At 39.5% G+C, this 17,423-nt stretch overlaps 1 protein-coding gene across 1 annotated transcript; it reads right to left on the bottom strand.

Moving 5' to 3' along the window:
• Positions 1-5,732: 5,732 nt before the first annotated feature.
• On the bottom strand, positions 5,733-12,914 carry LOC145997089 (uncharacterized). The gene is made up of 3 exons (XM_083133710.1): positions 12,871-12,914; positions 11,998-12,055; positions 5,733-6,707 (listed from the first exon to the last, which is right to left on the bottom strand). The coding sequence occupies exons 1-3, from the start codon at positions 12,877-12,879 to the stop codon at positions 5,998-6,000; spliced, it is 777 nt and encodes a 258-aa protein (XP_082989836.1). The 5' UTR covers positions 12,880-12,914; the 3' UTR covers positions 5,733-5,997.
• Positions 12,915-17,423: the final 4,509 nt, after the last annotated feature.

Genomic DNA, 17,423 nt, shown 5'->3' with positions numbered 1-17,423 from the left:
ACTGTTCTAGCGTGTCACGGCATTTGACAGGCTTCGAGGTTAAATTGTTTGGCGAAGGGAAAGGTCGTTGCAACATGCTCCTGGGTGCCCATGTCCGAAATGTTAAGGGGGGAGGGCACTCTCCATTGAGGTTTTCCGAGAAAAGGGTCAACAGAACCTCCAATAATTGTATCACTTACGTGGTTACCGCTTCTGTTCTGGTGCCTTCGACAACCTGCAACGCACGCAAACCATTTGAACGTTGAGATGGATCTTTATTTTCGTTTTTATGTCAGTTATTTATAATGCGACATGAGTAGACGAATTATCTTGATAGTGTGGGTGAAAGGACAATTACAGAGCAAAACATGTAGTTAGTTTTCTATTTTACACATTAATTCTCTGAATGTTAGTGAAAATGGATATACAGGATCATGCAATATAAATTAGACATTATCCACTGTCTAGTGAAGTAAACTACAAGGTGATCTGTTTGAATATGGATAAAACAAAGTGGTTGTGATTTTTTTTTTTTTTTGGTGAAATGTAATTACCTGAAATATTGTATATAAAAGACTGAAAGGTGGGAGTTTTCATTTTTATACATACACTACTAACAGTTTGGTACAATTATCAGTTTCCACGTCTGGTGTAACACCTCTGGGGTGATTCTGTCGAAAGCATGTGTGATTTTCAGTTTCAAATCATCAATGTCTGAGGGTTTCTGTGATTAGACAGTGTCTTTAACGAAACCCCAGACGAAGAAGTCTGGAGGGGTTAAATCTAGGGACACGAATCAGTTCAAACTTCATTGTTGCCAACACATTGCAGCAAAACTCCCATGTTTCACGCACGAAAACACCAACACGAAAATGTTCCTACTATCGCATTTACGTTTCTATTAAGGTTTTATTTTATCCATACCCAAATGGATAACCCTGTATTATCATTATTCTAACACTACGTTTCGAGGGAGTACCAGGTTAGTACAGCACGCTACGACGCAAGGGTCCCGGGTTCGAATCCCGGTCTGGGCGAGGGTTTTCTTCGTGAGTGTCCCTTTATTAATTTCATAACATCGTACTTGATTCTCATGGTTGCGATTAGCCAAAATAAGCAGCAAAGCGACGTAAAAATAACCTAATTCAACGAACCAAACAAGTACTTGGATCAATTGATTGATTGTTATTTACTTATCGTCGCATTTCTGCCACTTTTGCTCATCGCGACTATGGGGATGAATGGTGATAGCATGAGATGGATGAAGTGACAATCACAAACATGCATGGACAACTTGACAACAAAGGATTATACTGTCAGAGTTCAGACGCCACAGCCTTGCTAGTCTGCAAAATGCAGTCCAGTGTGCACTACGTAGGCTTACCATATTTTTTGGGGTCCAACCCAGGACATATTTGCGATCAACTCGTTACTGCTGAATTTCAGTTTTCTTTACAAAAATAAACTGAAATTACTTAAAAGCCTTAACATTTTATTGGAACATTAAACTATAAATTGTACCAGAAAAAATATTAAAATTATTTTCTAAAATCATCAATTAATTTTCAAATGTTTAATTGAATAATACATTGTCTGATGTTTAGGAAGCCTCTCTGTTCTCTGTTCTGTTAGTTGACTCAGTTGAACTTTTCACTAGACATGACTTTTTTCAGAAATGGCTTGTTTGTTTTAATAACATCATAAAATTCACAACATGAAAGTTCTGAATTAATTTTAACATTCAGCAGATGTTTAACAGTGGATACTAGAAGTCTACCTCTTTCTGCAGACCAAATATTCCCCATATTTGAAAATACTCTCTCAACTGGAGCAAACGTTCCAGGCAAAGACATAGCAAACTCAACCATTTTAGAAATGTTGGTACATGAAATATCAGTCTTTTGAAACACCTTAAAAATTGGTCGTGAATATTCAATACCGGTAGCTAATTTCATGTTCAGATTCTCAAAACCCCGGGCATTTTGCAATCCCGGACAGCACTAAAAAACCAGGACTGTCCCGGTTAATCCCGGACGTACGGTAAGCGTAGCACTACGTGGAAGTGAGATTGACACATTTTACACACTTTACATCCCTCAACTACTTCGACAACAATTCCCCGATTATTGGGTAGACTCGGACCTCACGATGCCATTAAATTTGATGCTACTTGTTCTTCATTGCATGGCCCAAATGTGAACCGTCCAAGGCTTTCGGTTCGTGCCCTGACGTGGGCACGAGTATTCCTTTGTGCTTGTCCCCTTGCACGAGTTTCTCACCACCAATAATCCTGACGTCACGTTTAACCTGAGGGGGGGAAGAAAAGTAACGTAAACTAAACAAAATGCAAGAACGTACCCAGGTATTAGTTCAGTCAACGTCCTTGAGACGGAAATTGTGATGATTGTCTGAAGAACAAGAGCTGTGAGGTTCGTCACGCGAAGGAGTCCTTCTAGGCAGAAGCATGGGAAAACGGCATTGCGTGTGGCGGCCACGACAACAGGCCGTTTATCCAAGAATGATAATCGGATCGGAAGGCCCAGTGACGGGCGGTGAGTATTGAAAGAGAATTAAGGGACGAGCGACAGGTGTGACTTGAGGATTTCACCAATCGTACGCAGGCCTGCCCATTTGTCACGCCGCCACGGTGTGTAACGTTTATTTATTTATTGAAATTTCCGGTACAGCAGAAGCCATTTTAAACCAGAAAGAAACAACAGTAAACAGTATACTAGTGTTAAAATGAACACACGAAACAAGATAAACTAAAATAAACAAAATATAAACATAAACAAGTCAAGACAGTACAAAGGTAAACAGATGTACTTCACAAAAGCATTACTTATATACATTTTTTTCTGTTGGTGATAAAAGATGGATATGAACTGAATATATCGATTTGGTTTGAGATGACATTGAACTGATTTGGTAGTCTATGAAATAGTCAACGTTGTATGAGTGAGAGTCTGGGAGTTGCAATGTGGACAGTTTCCTTGCTCCGTGTTTTGTGTCTAGGCACTCTGAGGGAGAGTTCGTGGAGTGGGATGCTGCATCTTAGGTTTCCATTAATGATCTTATGTAGTCATTTCATATCTGCAACGTATCTACGTGATTCTTGAGTATTTATGTTTAAGTTTAGAAGCAGATCTCTCTTAGGCAGGTGTCTCAGGGCAGGCACTCTATATCGAACGATGGAGAGGAAAAAGCTGAGAACACTCGATCTTGGAGGTATGAGAAGGGGCAGCTGTTGATTGGCTCGTACCCAAACGGCATGTGCCGCGTGTGGCTTCGTTGTGAAACCTACCTAAGGTTTATTTTACTTTGCTCTTCTGCCACTTTTGGCTAGTCGCGAAGATGAGGATGAGTGAAGATATGATGAAATGGATGAAATGGCTTTCAGATAGAACAACCATGCCCAGGTTGCTATCCGAACCCGGGACCCCTGGCGTCGTTACGCGCTGTGATAACCAATCCGCCACGAAGGTCAGCGTACTACTGGTTATTGGATCTTTATATTTCTTTTCCAGGAGGTTGTTTTTGTTTGTCTTGCCGTATTTCCTTTCCCCAAAATTCCTCATGGGATTCTAACCTTTTACTTCTGTGTAAGTTTCACGCCGTGCGTGGTGGTAGCGACATCGCCTTACAATCAAGGGGTCACAGGATCTATACCCAGTAGAGGCACATAATGCTTTGGATTACACTCTAAAATATAGGTCCTATCCCGGTGCATAAATGGAACTGCAAAGCCTTGGGTGAAACCTCAAATACCCACATATTCAGACATAGAGAGACAGACAGACAGAGAGAGAGAGAAAGAAAGAGAGAGAAGGGAGAGAGAGAGTGCATCATCTTCTTGGTGCCTGGCGGCAGATAACAACACATAAAGAAATTGAAGATTTAACCATGCAGGTAGCTCTAAATAAAACATGTTATAGCACTTCCTTCTAAGTTTAAACTTATCTCCAGTAGTTTGATAGCGTCGTCGCCTTGTAATCAAGGGGTCCCGGGTTCGATACCCGGTGGAGGCACATAGTGGTTCGGATCCCACTTTAAACTGTAGGTCCAGTCCCGATTAGCCTTACTGTACATAAAGTGGACTAGAAACACCAAATCAATCAATCAAATCCAGTAGTTTGAAGCATTCAACATGTATGGGGGTCGAATTACTCAACTATTTTCACAAATTCGTGGCTCTTTTATTATCAATGAGATTAAGCTTTTATCTTCAAAGTGTCCTTGGGAACAACCTTCATGGGTAAAGGCGGCTAGAGTATGTTGCTGATTACATCACCTCTACTATGGGCATACCCTGTGTGCTATCAGCCACTGGATACCTCTACCTTTACCTCATTATACCTAACGTAATTTTCAAGCATTCTGTAAAAGAATTAATTTTGAAGTCCTTTTCTAGAACATTTAATTAATTTTGTGGAGGCGAGTGCCCCACTGGTCTTCCCAAGTTACGCCTCTGAACACGATAGAAGGACAATAAGATATGCTAGAAATAGGAACAAACTTTTATTTAGCATTAACAACATACATGGCTAATACAAAACTTTAAAAACAAATGTATGTAAACTGAAGCAATTGTAGGAGGTTGAGAATTGGTATACAACCTTTAAATGGTATTCAGTATACACTATATGATATTGTATAAAGTAGCAAACACATTCTGGTTACAGTTTTAATATCCTTTAAACCGATACAACATACATGGTAGTTATTATATCAACGACAACAGCATCTCCACATCAATAAAGTATAATTCATTGTTTGTAATTCCTACTACATATTGTTGCACCGTTGATCCTTGCTATCTTAGTTAATGGAGAGTTACAGAAGTGGCGGATAGCAATTACATATTGAGTGCACGTAACCCAAAGGAGACTCTTATATTGTATTGAAAAAAAAAACATATCTCTCTTTCTCTCTGCTGCGTATATGAACCCTCCTCTCGCACATGATACTTTCCCAATGCCAACATGCATGTATGCATGTGTCAAGGATATTCCTTTCATGTGCACTGCTAGGCACATAATCATGCACTTATCCAAATCATGAAAACTTCAGAAAGGCAAAAAGAAAAACACTAAGTTGCATGTATGTAACAAGTTGAGAAGAAGAAGAAGTAAATGTGAATATATTCTGTGTTGGTAGAGGTTGTGTTTCATTACTGATTATGTTGCTTGTGGATTTCTGTAGCATGGAGTGCTGATAAATAATATTGAAGTTAGAAGTTGAGCTTTGACGTAAATGACGTTTGCTACAATTTATTTTGGTGTTATTTATTTACACTACACGTTACAAAAACCCACAAGTAACGTAATCAACAACAATACACAATCTCTACCGACACAGCCTATCTTCAAATATACTTCTTCTCAATTAATGTCAATATTTGTCAGACATCCAAACTGCAAAACAGTCTTTATGTTATTATTTTAATTTTAGAACGTGTTTTACGAAATCATCGAAAACTGATAGCGAGTTGGAACGTCTTACAATTACACACATGCATACATATAAATGGATTATTATATGATGTAGAATCTTATTATGCTATTACATATAGAAGTAAATCATTATATATTTAAAAATATATATTATTTATCACATATCTGTATATAAATGATTTCATTTTTTACCAACTGGTTAAAAATGTCAATTAATTACCAAATAGGTGAAATGGTTTTATTATGTATAAAGTTTGATACAAACAAATTAGATTTCATATTCATGTTTGTCTTGCGTTACTATTTTACTTTTATTATGCATATATTGTTATTGGTACAGAGAGAGAGAGAGAGAGAGAGAGAGAGAACATACTCTCAAGCACACAAAGACGTATACATTATCCTTCGTTCTATGTTTGTGCTTTCGATATTATCCTTAGTAAAGTATATTTGAAGTCAAAACTAATTGCTTATCTTATTGGTATAAGAAAAGCACTCTCTCCCTGAAATTTTTGGAGGTGGATTTTTAAGACAATTTTGTTGATGGGGGAACCCTGTGATTCATCTATTCATTTTTGGAAGATTTGTCAGCGGACCTAAATTCACGAATAATTTTCCCTGTGTTCTCAACCCTTATGTCGTCACGGCTGGGATATCTTCGGTAGGCGCTACTTTCTGGTGCAGAGGAATAGGTCCTAACGATCCTTTCTATTTCCCTAGGATGCACAGCCATATCCTTGCAATCGCAAGTACGGCGGACATAGTCGGTGCAGACCCTGTAGTCTGTCAAGGAATCGAACTCAGGGGGAAAGGATTCGTATCTCCTGTAGTAGCCCCTGTCGCTGTCCCTCCTGACGTCAGTCACGTAAGGAAGCTCGTCCCTCGCCGAAGTGACCACGCGCACCCTCTCGACGTTATCCCTCCTGGCGTCCTCCTCTCTGTACCCTCCGAACACTCCACCCTTGGCGTACTCGACGTTCGGTCTGCCGATCACCACCTCCCTTCCGTTCCATCTGCTTCTGTCGTCGTTGATCACCTTGTACACCTCTGCGTTCCTCCCGTCAGTCAGGCCGATTGGTTTTCCGTCGGTCACTTCTCGAATTTCCACTTTTTCTATATCGTATGATGCTCTGTCGGCTGCAGGAATCCTATGCCACGAAGTATTCGCGTTGTATCTTCCTGGTAGAGTGGCGTTCCTTGTGAAGTCCCAAGACGGGTTGGCACCAAATCCACTTCGTTGATTTCCCGATGCTGTCTTGAAGTTTTGGCCCAACACTGTAAAAATGATTAACGACCATATACATTATTTTACTCAATACTTGCACACAATTTTTACTCGTGTCTTTTCATTTCATTTCTTAAATCTCCAATTACAGAAGGCGTAGGCTGAGTTTTGTCGATTCAATTAGATTTATATGCAAATAAACCAGATGGTTATAATTAAAGTGACGGTGTTCAGAGTGGTACAGCACGGGCTGTAATGAGAGTAGCAGTCTGAAACTTCGTAGATATGCTAATGAAGCAATGCGCTCGCGAATTATGGAGGGAAAAAAATAGTTCCAATTCTCGCCACCAGGGTACAAAATGGCGCTGTAAGCAGTCAAATCGTGGTATAGTTACAGGAAAAAGGCAGGAAAGATCAAACACATGAGAACAATAGTTCTGGCATGTTTATTAGAAACTATGGTTACAAGAACTTTTCAATATTGCCTCCCAATTAAGCAACATGCTGCATTCGTAACACGGCATGGTCGACGGTTGCTCGCAGCATGTCTGGTGAAATCTGAGCGACATGTCGTTGTATGCTAGCCTTCAGATCAGGCAGAGACCGGACATGTCCCTGATAGACACGATCTTTTAAATATCCCCACAGCCAGAAGTCACATGGATTAAGGTCGGGGGATGTGGAAGCCCATGCATCTGGAAACTGCCTAGAGATGATGCGGTCATTAGTGAAGGTTTCTCGCAGCAAATCTTTCACGTGGCGAGCGACATGTGGTGTTGCCCCATCTTGCATGAAAATGGTGGTGTGTTCACAGTTCCGTTCTTGCAAAGCTGGAATCACGTGTTGCACAAGGAGGTCCCTATAACGTGCAGATGTCACTGTACACCTAACAGGTCCTCGAGGTGTCATCTCCTCAAAGAAAAACGGACCAAGAATGAAGGAGCTAGTGAACCCACACCAAGCAGTCACGTAAACTGAGTGGAATGGTTGTTTCTGCACAACATGTGGACGAGTGGAACCCCATATGCGACAGTTCTGAGTATTCACTGCACCGTCCAGAGTAAAATGCGCCTCGTCAGTCCACAGAATATTCCCCGGCCACATGTCATCCACTTCCATGCGTGCCAATAACCGATGGGCAAACTCACGGCGTTGTGGAATATCTTGGGGTTTCAATTGGTGCACAGTTTGAATCTTGTAGGGGATACCAGTGTAAAATGCACCGCAAAACCTTGCGAACTGTTGACCAGGGGAGTGACAATTCACGTGCCACAGCTCTAGCACTGGTTGCAGAAGTTGAGGCATGTGCTGCACGGTCAGCTACAGCTACAGCAACTTCGTCCACAACTTCCACGAGGATGGGCCGCCTTCATCTCCCTGGTGCAACACCCAATTCACCTGTTTTCTCGAATTTCTTCATCTTGTTCTTCAGCCCATTAATTGACATGGGCCCTCTTCTCAGCCCTTTCTGTTGGCGATATTTCCGCAGTGCAGCGTTGCTATTGCTCCCATTCTGGTAAAACAACTTCACTAGCAGTGCACGGTCTTTCTTCGAATAGCCATTTCTTTTTACACTGAAAAATTCAAACTTTTAATGTTCGGCGAACATTCACATCACTAAAGGGAAAAAAGCAACAAGCGTCACCAACAACAACCAGGGAGCTCACACAATAGTTATAGTGGAGCCCAAGTTAAGAGTTCAGTATGGGCCCTTATGGGCTTTTACTTTTGAGATCACCACCCCTAAACAAGTGTGTTTCTGTCAGAAACAAAAGTCGTTATCATTCGAAGAGAAAATAATAAATAAGCAAAAACCAGAGGAAATGTAAGGCTTTGATGGTTTACACCTTCTTTTGCAATTCGGACCATCAAAAAAAGACGTTTTCCTTTCTTGTGTTTACCGCGATTTGGGGAGTTAAAACTAACAGCTGTCCGACGGTTGCCACTTGCTGCAAACACGTGTTGGGAAGAGGGAAGGGGGCGGGGAATGGCCAGGCAAAAGTTCGTGAATATGGGGCTCCTGTCGGGGGTTAAGTGGTTTGTTGTTTGAGTACGCGCTTTCTCATTTTGGGTATTTCTTGAAGGAATTTATTATTATAATTATTCTACAACAGAAAAATGGCAAGGGGTGGTATTATCAAGCATAAAAGTGTCCAGAGTCTTACAAGTAAAGAGAGACAAATTGTAATAAATATAAATATACTTCAAGCAGAAAAATCCCGGTAAAAGTGTTAGTTGGACTGCAAGCGAAAATGCTGAAACGACTGGAATTTCGTTCAAAACTGTTTACAAAATTAATAGCGAAGCGATTAAAGGTCGTCTTGCAACCAAACGAGCACAAAAAACGTCTCAAGAGGTACGCAAAATCCAACGACTTGGAATATAACTTTAATACGAGGCGATGTGCGGCGAAACTTCCCAGGCACATTGTATATAATACATTGCCGGATTTTTCGGGAGGAGGTTCACTTGCCCCTCCCAAAATGATGACTAAGTATTATGAAAAGTATTGAGAGCGTTATGTTAAAAGATAAAAAAAATGATCGAGCCATTTTTCCTAGATAGTTAAAAGAATGTCAGTCTCCTTTTTGTAATTATCCTTCATATGAGTAAAAATACAATAGAACTCCTTTTATTTCACACCTCTACTAATAATTGATTGATTGAGTTTTAAGTCCGATTTTATGCGCAGATAGGTTAGTTGGGACTGGACCAACAGTTTTATGTGAGATACGAAGTACTATGTGCCTCCAGCAGGTATCGAACCCTGGATCACTTGATTATAATGCGACGACGGAAATTCTGCTAATGATATCCCCTTATAATCGAAGGACCCTGGGTTCAGTTTCCTGGTGGAGGTACATTCTAGGATGACTTATACATTGAAGGCTCAGTTCCGATTAGTTCATCTGACCACAAATTACACCTAGAACGAACCCTTGCAATTATATTGATGTGAATGACGTGACGTGTCCAATGGGCGTATATGCTGGTCATAACTCCTCCTTGGATAATAATAATAATCCGTCGCGCAACAGCCCATGAAGGGCCTAGGCATACCTACCGACTGCCGGTCTCCCTCCCACGCTTTCCTTCGTCACCTCTAAGCATGGAGATCTTCAACCAGTATTGCAATAGTCGGGGGGTCAGCCCGACGTATCCCCAGCCGTTATAGTAGGTCTCCGTGACCGGATTACGCTCACTCACTCGGAGCTCCCCAATTTCCGAATAAATTCCGTCCCGAAGCGAACGATCTCAAGACGAGTGAACGCCTTAACCCGCTCGGCTACGGAGGAGGACCCTCCTTGGATAAGTATTCCTAAAAGAAGAGGGTCAACAGCAGGAGAAGATGGCATATGAGGACCAGCTACTAAAAAGTATACGTACTACCCCCCTCCCCCTTCGAAAACACTGGGCACAACACTGATATAAGGGCACTCTTTGATGTGTCGAATAAGTTGCAAATCTGCACATTAAATTTCCAATATTACGTAATGCTTACAGCATATTCTGTGCACGTCCCAGAAAAAAATAATCTAGACCCGCCTATAATTGTCGAGCTGCTGCTGTGCAAAACGAATAGAGGGACAAAACAATAAAGACACAACAAGACTTTCTGTGCGGCCTTACGAGTTGTTTGCGAGCACTTACAGGTCGGGGGGAGAGATTTGCTTTGGTGCATGCCGGTAATGAACACGGTTTTGTCTCAAACAAGACAGTGTGCCGATAAATGTGAAACAGGCCTCCCCGATGGCACAGTGGTAACGTCCTGGTTTGATACCCTTTGGAGGCATATAGTGGTTCGGATCCCAGTTTAAACTGTAGGTCCAGTCCCGATTAGCCTTTCTGTGCAAAAAGTGGACTTAAAGGAAAAAAACACGGCCAACGTACACGATGAAATGGACAGCAAGACGTATGAGAAGTATATTCGGGAACAGTTATTTGCAAATCTCCCTCCATGGGCCGTCATTACTCTGTACCACAGCCGTATGAAAGAACAGCTTCCCATCAAATCATGGCGAAAGGATTTGTATTCTTGTATTGAACAGTACCCGTTTCCGTTAATCACTAACTTTTGTTGCGGCGTGTACTACAGCAGAAGTTCGATGCACGCCGGAGCCTTCTTCCACTGCGCACCATGCGGCAACACTGTCCCCATAAGCCCCATACTGAACTCTTAAGTTGGGCTCACCAATAGGCAATGTCGCCCTGGTGGCGAGAATTGGAACTTTTTTTCATAATTCGCGATCGCATTGCTTCATTAGCATATCTACGAAGTTTCAGACTGCTACTCTCATTACAGCCCGTGCTGTACCACTCTGAACACCGTCACTTTAATTATAACCACCTGGTACATGCATATATACATACACACATAACACATGAAAACACACGGCTATACATTATTATAGGCAGAAAGTTTATAATAATCTATGTGTATTTCACACTGGTAATGTAACATATTAACATTGATACTTAACAATCCATATTCTATCAGTATGTCGTATTTTCTTCTTCTTTAGAGTACTGAGGTTATTATTCTTTTATACTTGTCAAGTGGAAGTGAAAAATCTAAATATTGGTAGCTTGCAGCAAGAATACAACTACATATCTATAGTACATTTATTGGTGAGTTTTTGCATTTATGAGTTATTGATATTAATATAACAAGTTGAAATTGTATTTACCCTCTAAACAAGATATTATCCAAGGTAACTAACCAGAACCTTCCATATCCAAATATTACTAGTTAGAGATATACGTACAAACTAATAAAATTAATGTTTATTGTACTAACTTCTCAAATGATACTAGTTTCCTTACACAAACATTTATATTTGTAATGGATCGATGGAATTAACCTTCAAATTAAAATCTCGTATTTCACTCCACAATATAACATATTTACATTCTGCGTTGTTCCTGAGATAGGGTCATATAGCTCAATATGATATTGCCGATTGTTAGTTGTTTGTCAGTTGTTTGACCTCACTGGAAGACTAAGAGACGGACGACTTTAGGTATATTCATCATTGTTTATTTCCATTTCCTAGGCTAAATTGATACTTCCTTCAGCCCATGAAATATAACCTACATGTCTACAGTAGCTTCTAATCAAACACCACTTGTCAGAATATCTTTGGTTATCTTCCTGCTCTAGTGCAAGGTACAACGTTTTGCACCCTTCCTTAAATACTATCAGTAAGATTGCTGCTTTGTGATCATTAGGTCGTTAATATTACACGAGAAGATATAAAGTTTATTAAGAGAAAATTGGCTTTGCTTAATAGAATTAACTATACTTATTCTTCCGTTATTCAAAATTAAAATTTATCATACCTGTTATGTGTTGGTCGAACAAAGCAAAGATCACTCCGAAGAGAACAAATCCCGTAACCTGAGAATAAAACGTAAGTAAAAAATGATGAAGTGGTCCTAAATTCATTATTGATACCATTAATACTAATGAATGGAGGCCTAAAATTTGACAGCGTGCTTGTTTAACGAATTTCATGTATAAATGGCTTCTTAACTGAATCCATTTTCTCTTATTAAAATATATTTTAACTTTAATTTTACATGGAATTGTGCACTTTTAAAAGAACTAAGTACAAATAAAAATTGCATAAGTAAAATAAGTCATATCTCTAATTTGTTTTCGAAAAGTCAAAATTGTGGTTTGATTTGATTTTTGTTATTTAGTGTCACTTTTCTTCGTCTGTGCCTAATCGCGACGATGAATTAGTTGTGATATGATGGAATTGATGAAGGGACACTTACAAAGAACACCCATGTCCAGGCCGGCATTCGAACCCTGGATCACTTGCATCGTAGCGTGATGTGCTAACCACTCATCCACGAAGATCGGCGAGTGTCAATTAACGGCCCACAATTCTTCACTACTACATAATGGGTGAACACAGAATATTTGGATCTCGCACTAAAATTCCTAGCCTGAGCATGGGTGATCTTTGAGAGTGTCCTTTCATCAATGCCATCATATCATCATTCATCTTCATCTTCGCGATTAACCAAAGTGGTTAAGTAAAAGAAACCAAATCAATCAATCAACCTAATCGTTGTAAAGCTCCTTCTATGTATTTGCGTATTATAAATATTTGCTTGAACTTCTAAGACGCAACTACAATGTTTCCACATACGCCAGTCATAAAGTTTTTACTTGTACAACTGGATGTAAGGAGTTCAACTCACCTTATCCATATCCAGAAAGTTCTTCACTGACAGCCTCTATACAGATCTAATACATTTGAACATGAGCAAATTCTTTTTATACAAAGTTTTCTGCACGTTACGGATGTGAAAGGCCTTGACAATGTGCTGCAGGACGATGATGCAGAGCACAAAACTCATTCCATTCTTTGGGTGCACATTTGAACGAGAAAGCAGTAAATGCTGGGCATAAAATTAATTGTTATATGGCCCAAAATTGTCTCACTCTTAACAAGTGCCGATTTTTATTGGACGACAAGACACAAAACAAACAATGCCACACAAGAACAAGCGTTTGCGAATTTTGACAACAATGATTATTCAAATGACGCGGATTCGCCAGAGGAAGCCGTGTCTCAATTTTTGGTTCGTTCTCTTCCTTTTGTTTTGTTTTGTTGAAGTATTTGACTCGTGTGGACCTCAATTTCATAAAAGAGCCTAAAGATATTGTTGGTTCCCTGTAATGACGTAATCAGAAGATGTGTAAAATTAAAGGTACAAAATCACTAAATATAAATTTACATTGAAATTCGGGTTTGGTGTCATGTATACGATTTTCCTATCACATACTTGTTTCATGTGGGTCATTATAAATGTGGAGTTTTACCACTCATCATTCAGGTAAAGCTACAGTTTCTTTTGTGAACAAGATATTATACATACCTATAGCTCGATTTGATTTGATTTTTATATTTAGCGTAGATTTTCTGCTAATCGGGAATATGAAGATGAGTGATGATATTGATACGACCCTGGGGGTACGTACTTAAAAATGTTATTTACCACGGCTATAGAAATATCTTAATCTCAGGGGATACGTTCTTTATTCGAGAATCCCAAATAAGAAAGCGTTTTATAGCCAAGAGGATATAGTTAAATGCGGATCTATATTCTGAAAACTGTACACAATACAGAGAAAATATATATCGAAGCTTGTATGTACAATGGCATATATATATATATATGTTGATTCAAAAATTGCATCGGTTATATTCTTCTTATATATATGTGTGTGTGTATCATTGAAAGGAAATCTTCTTCAAATAGAAATGGATTATCCTTCCAATAAGAAAGGTGTCTTCTTCTTTTCTTCCTTCTGTTTTGGGAAAAGGCTTCTTCTTCTTTTCTATCGTTGATTAGTGAAAAGGCTCCTCCTTCTTTTCTTCCGTCTATTTTAGGAAAGGCTTCTTCTTCCTTTCTATCGTTGATTAGTGAAAAGGCTTCTCCTTCTTTTCTTTATTCTAATTTATTTTCTTTCCTTTTAAAGCGTAATCTTATTTATTACATATACATGCACTCGCTTTCCCCGCTTCTTTGGCATTATACAAACAACACAACGTATACTTATAGAAAGATTAGGGGCGTCTAAACTGACTATAGCGCCACCTCCTATGTAACGACCAAAAAGGGGAATAGCCCAGGATCGCTAACAGCAAGCGCTGCGTATGGGCCAGTGCGTTTAATAAGGAGCGCAACCGTAAGTGCTTCGGGGGGTCTAACTGGACACAACACCAGCGAGGGACAGAAAACCACAAAAGCTGACGATCTTCTCCTCGTCAGAGGTATTAAATCAAATTTTGATCACTAGGATCGAAAGGATACATTTCTGAATTCATTTGCTCGCTTATTAACTTTCCTAATTGTTTCATATACGAGCATATTCTTAATTATCTTAATTGGCTATTTACAACATTGTATCCACTCCTTCTATAATTTTTATACTCTTCCTTTATGTATTTTGCATTTACTATAATATATATAATCACTATTCTCCGCTCCTAGTTCCTACAATGAACTCTGCTCTTCTTCTTATGGCGCGCTGCCATCTATCGTCGCTCTCGGGAAACATTTCTTCCTTGCATTTCTCATTGTGTCGTCGGAACTGGCACGTGAAAATATGATGAAATTGAAGAAGGGACACTTACAAAGAACACCAATGTCCGGGCCGGGATTCGAACGGGGGGCCCCTGGCATCGTGGTGGTCTGTGCTAACCACTCCGCCACGGAGGACGGCTCATGTAGCTCGGAAAAGAGGTCTTGACTTGACCTATAACAAATTAGGAGGAATCTAAATTTTGGATTACAACCCTTTAGGGCAGGGGTGGCCAACGCTACCAGTCGACCGGAAAGCCGCGAGAGGTAGCCTGTTGTGCTCTGTCATATTATACGGATTTTATTATGCATAGTCACAAAACATTTTATTATTTTTATTATTTGCCTCTCTGTATTTTCAACTGTTGTATCAGGAAAATAGCTTTGTTGTAACAGTTAATTTCTTTCTGATTACGATGTTTGCTACTCAGCTAAAGAAGGGTGATTTGAAAAACTTCAGTTGTATGGAAGATGAGTGCAGGGGTAAAACATTTCCCAGTTTCGAGTCTTTTGCAACGCAACTAGATGATTTGCGCACGGAATTTGAACGAAGATTTACGGAGTTCTTCCAGTTAGAAGACGTTGTAACTTTCATGGCCTTCCCATTTCAGGAAATGAAAATTGAATGTGTGGATAACTCTGTTCTCAAATATCGCAATTAGCGGAAGGAGCCCCCAGTAAAGTAGAAGAAGAAATAGTGAAGTTGCGCTGCGACATTTACTTGAAAGCAAGAGCAACTGGTAGCAACGTATCAGAAATCTGAAAACTATTGTGTGAAGACTTCTATCCAAATATTCGCAAAGTGGCATTTGACTGCATTTTTCGGATCTACATATCTATGTGAGTCAGCGTTCTCTACAATGAATGCGATAAAATCAAAGGCGAGGAATCGATTTACTGATGATCACTTGATTTCCTGCTTGAGAGTAGCAGTAACGTCATAAAGTGTCTGGACACAAGTGAACTGACTGCTGAAAAGTACAAAATAGTTGTGTAATTTTTTTACTGATGCCCAGCAACAAGTGGAATACTTTTGTTAAAATGAGTGTTTATGAAAGAATAAAATTGTAGTAATTATGTTTATGTAAAATAAAATACCTTCTCATTAAAATGATGAAAAGATGCTAATGATGAACTGGGTAGATACGGCATAAAACAGGTGCCAGACCCACTGTACTGAAGCCAACACTTATTTAATAAATAAATAAATACATAAAATCAAATAACATAATCAATGTGAATTTTATGGTATTGGCCCTTTGCTTCCTTTTTTAGGCTCTCGTTGTTAGGTCTAATAAGATAAGTAGACCGCCAGTGATTCTTGAAATGTAAATTAGCCCTCAAACCAAAAAATGTTGGCCACCGCTGCTTTAGAGGGAGCAAAGTTCCCAAGTGTTTCCATCTTGCTTAAGCAATTTACCCCTTTATTCAGTGAAAGTCAAATAGAAAGAAATATGACTCCCACAAGGAACTTCAGTGAATTTGCAAAGAGTAATTTACTTGCTTTATTTGTTAAAGGAAATATCATAACAGGTAATCTATAACATATAGGGATTGAGAAGAGCAGCTGTTTATCATACTTAGCTCCTTCTTCTCCAGAGACAAAGGAATTTTGTAAGAAAACATGAAATGATTAAATTGGTTATATGTTTCTACGTTCTGGTGATGGGCTGAATTAACAAAAATACCAGAACAAAATTTTACTCCAGCTCGTTCCTGATCTTCATGTTTGCTGTTAACTCACTATGCAAGCCCAGTTCAAACAATGCTATGTAACTATAAGGAAGTATGTAAAGAAGGGGTGGGTGACGTTTCGAGAAGTGAACCTCATTTCCACAAAGTACAAATGGTGACTGAAGTCCTGTAGATCAAAGAGGATTTGGCATCTGTACCCACTGCCAGTATAATCCTGTATAGGGATGTGTTTTGTCCTTATGTGTGCTGCGTCAGTTTAACCTGGAAGATCTTAGTTCTCAGAGAGACGTGGTGATTAGTTATGATCAGGGGCTTGACCCCATATAATTTGTTGTTGTTGTTGATTTGGTGTTTTAAGTCCACTTTATGCACAGTAAGGCTAATCGGGACTGGACCTACAGTTTAAAGTGGGATCCGAACCACTATGTACCTCCACCGGGTATCGAACCCGGGACCCCTTGATTGCAAGGCGACGACGCTACCACTGCGCCATCGAGGAGGCCCCATATAATTTGACGGGGCAAGTAGCCTCAGTGGTGACGCACCTACACTTTTAATTTCAATCAGCCAATCAACTATAAAAGAAATATGAATGTTACTGTCATTAAAACATTGATCTTGTTGAATCGAATGAACGTAAACATGCGTAAAATATAATATATTTCTTGTTCTTTCTCTTCACGTTGGATGTACCACACGAGTGTTAGTGTTTGATCTGTATTCCATTAACAGTTTGCCTTAAATATTGTTGCTGTAAAAGAAGTACTTTAATGCATCCATGGAAACTAATAATGACTTTGACACAAGTACACCATAATATTAGAAAGTTTGATGAAAAGTGGGCAATTCACATGTCCAAATATTACGAAGTTATCATTATACAATACTGATCTTCTTCCTAGAGAGAAGAACAGTCTTGAATGGCTGAATTGATTGGTGTCGATATAAACTTGCTAACAGTTGGTGAC

This window comes from Lepisma saccharinum, chromosome 13 (genome assembly GCF_977018435.1).
Source record: "Lepisma saccharinum chromosome 13, izLepSacc3.1, whole genome shotgun sequence".
NCBI classification, from domain to species: Eukaryota; Metazoa; Arthropoda; class Insecta; order Zygentoma; family Lepismatidae; genus Lepisma; species Lepisma saccharinum.
Note: the sequence above shows the minus strand (reverse complement) of the source record. Positions and strands in the feature narration are given on the sequence as shown.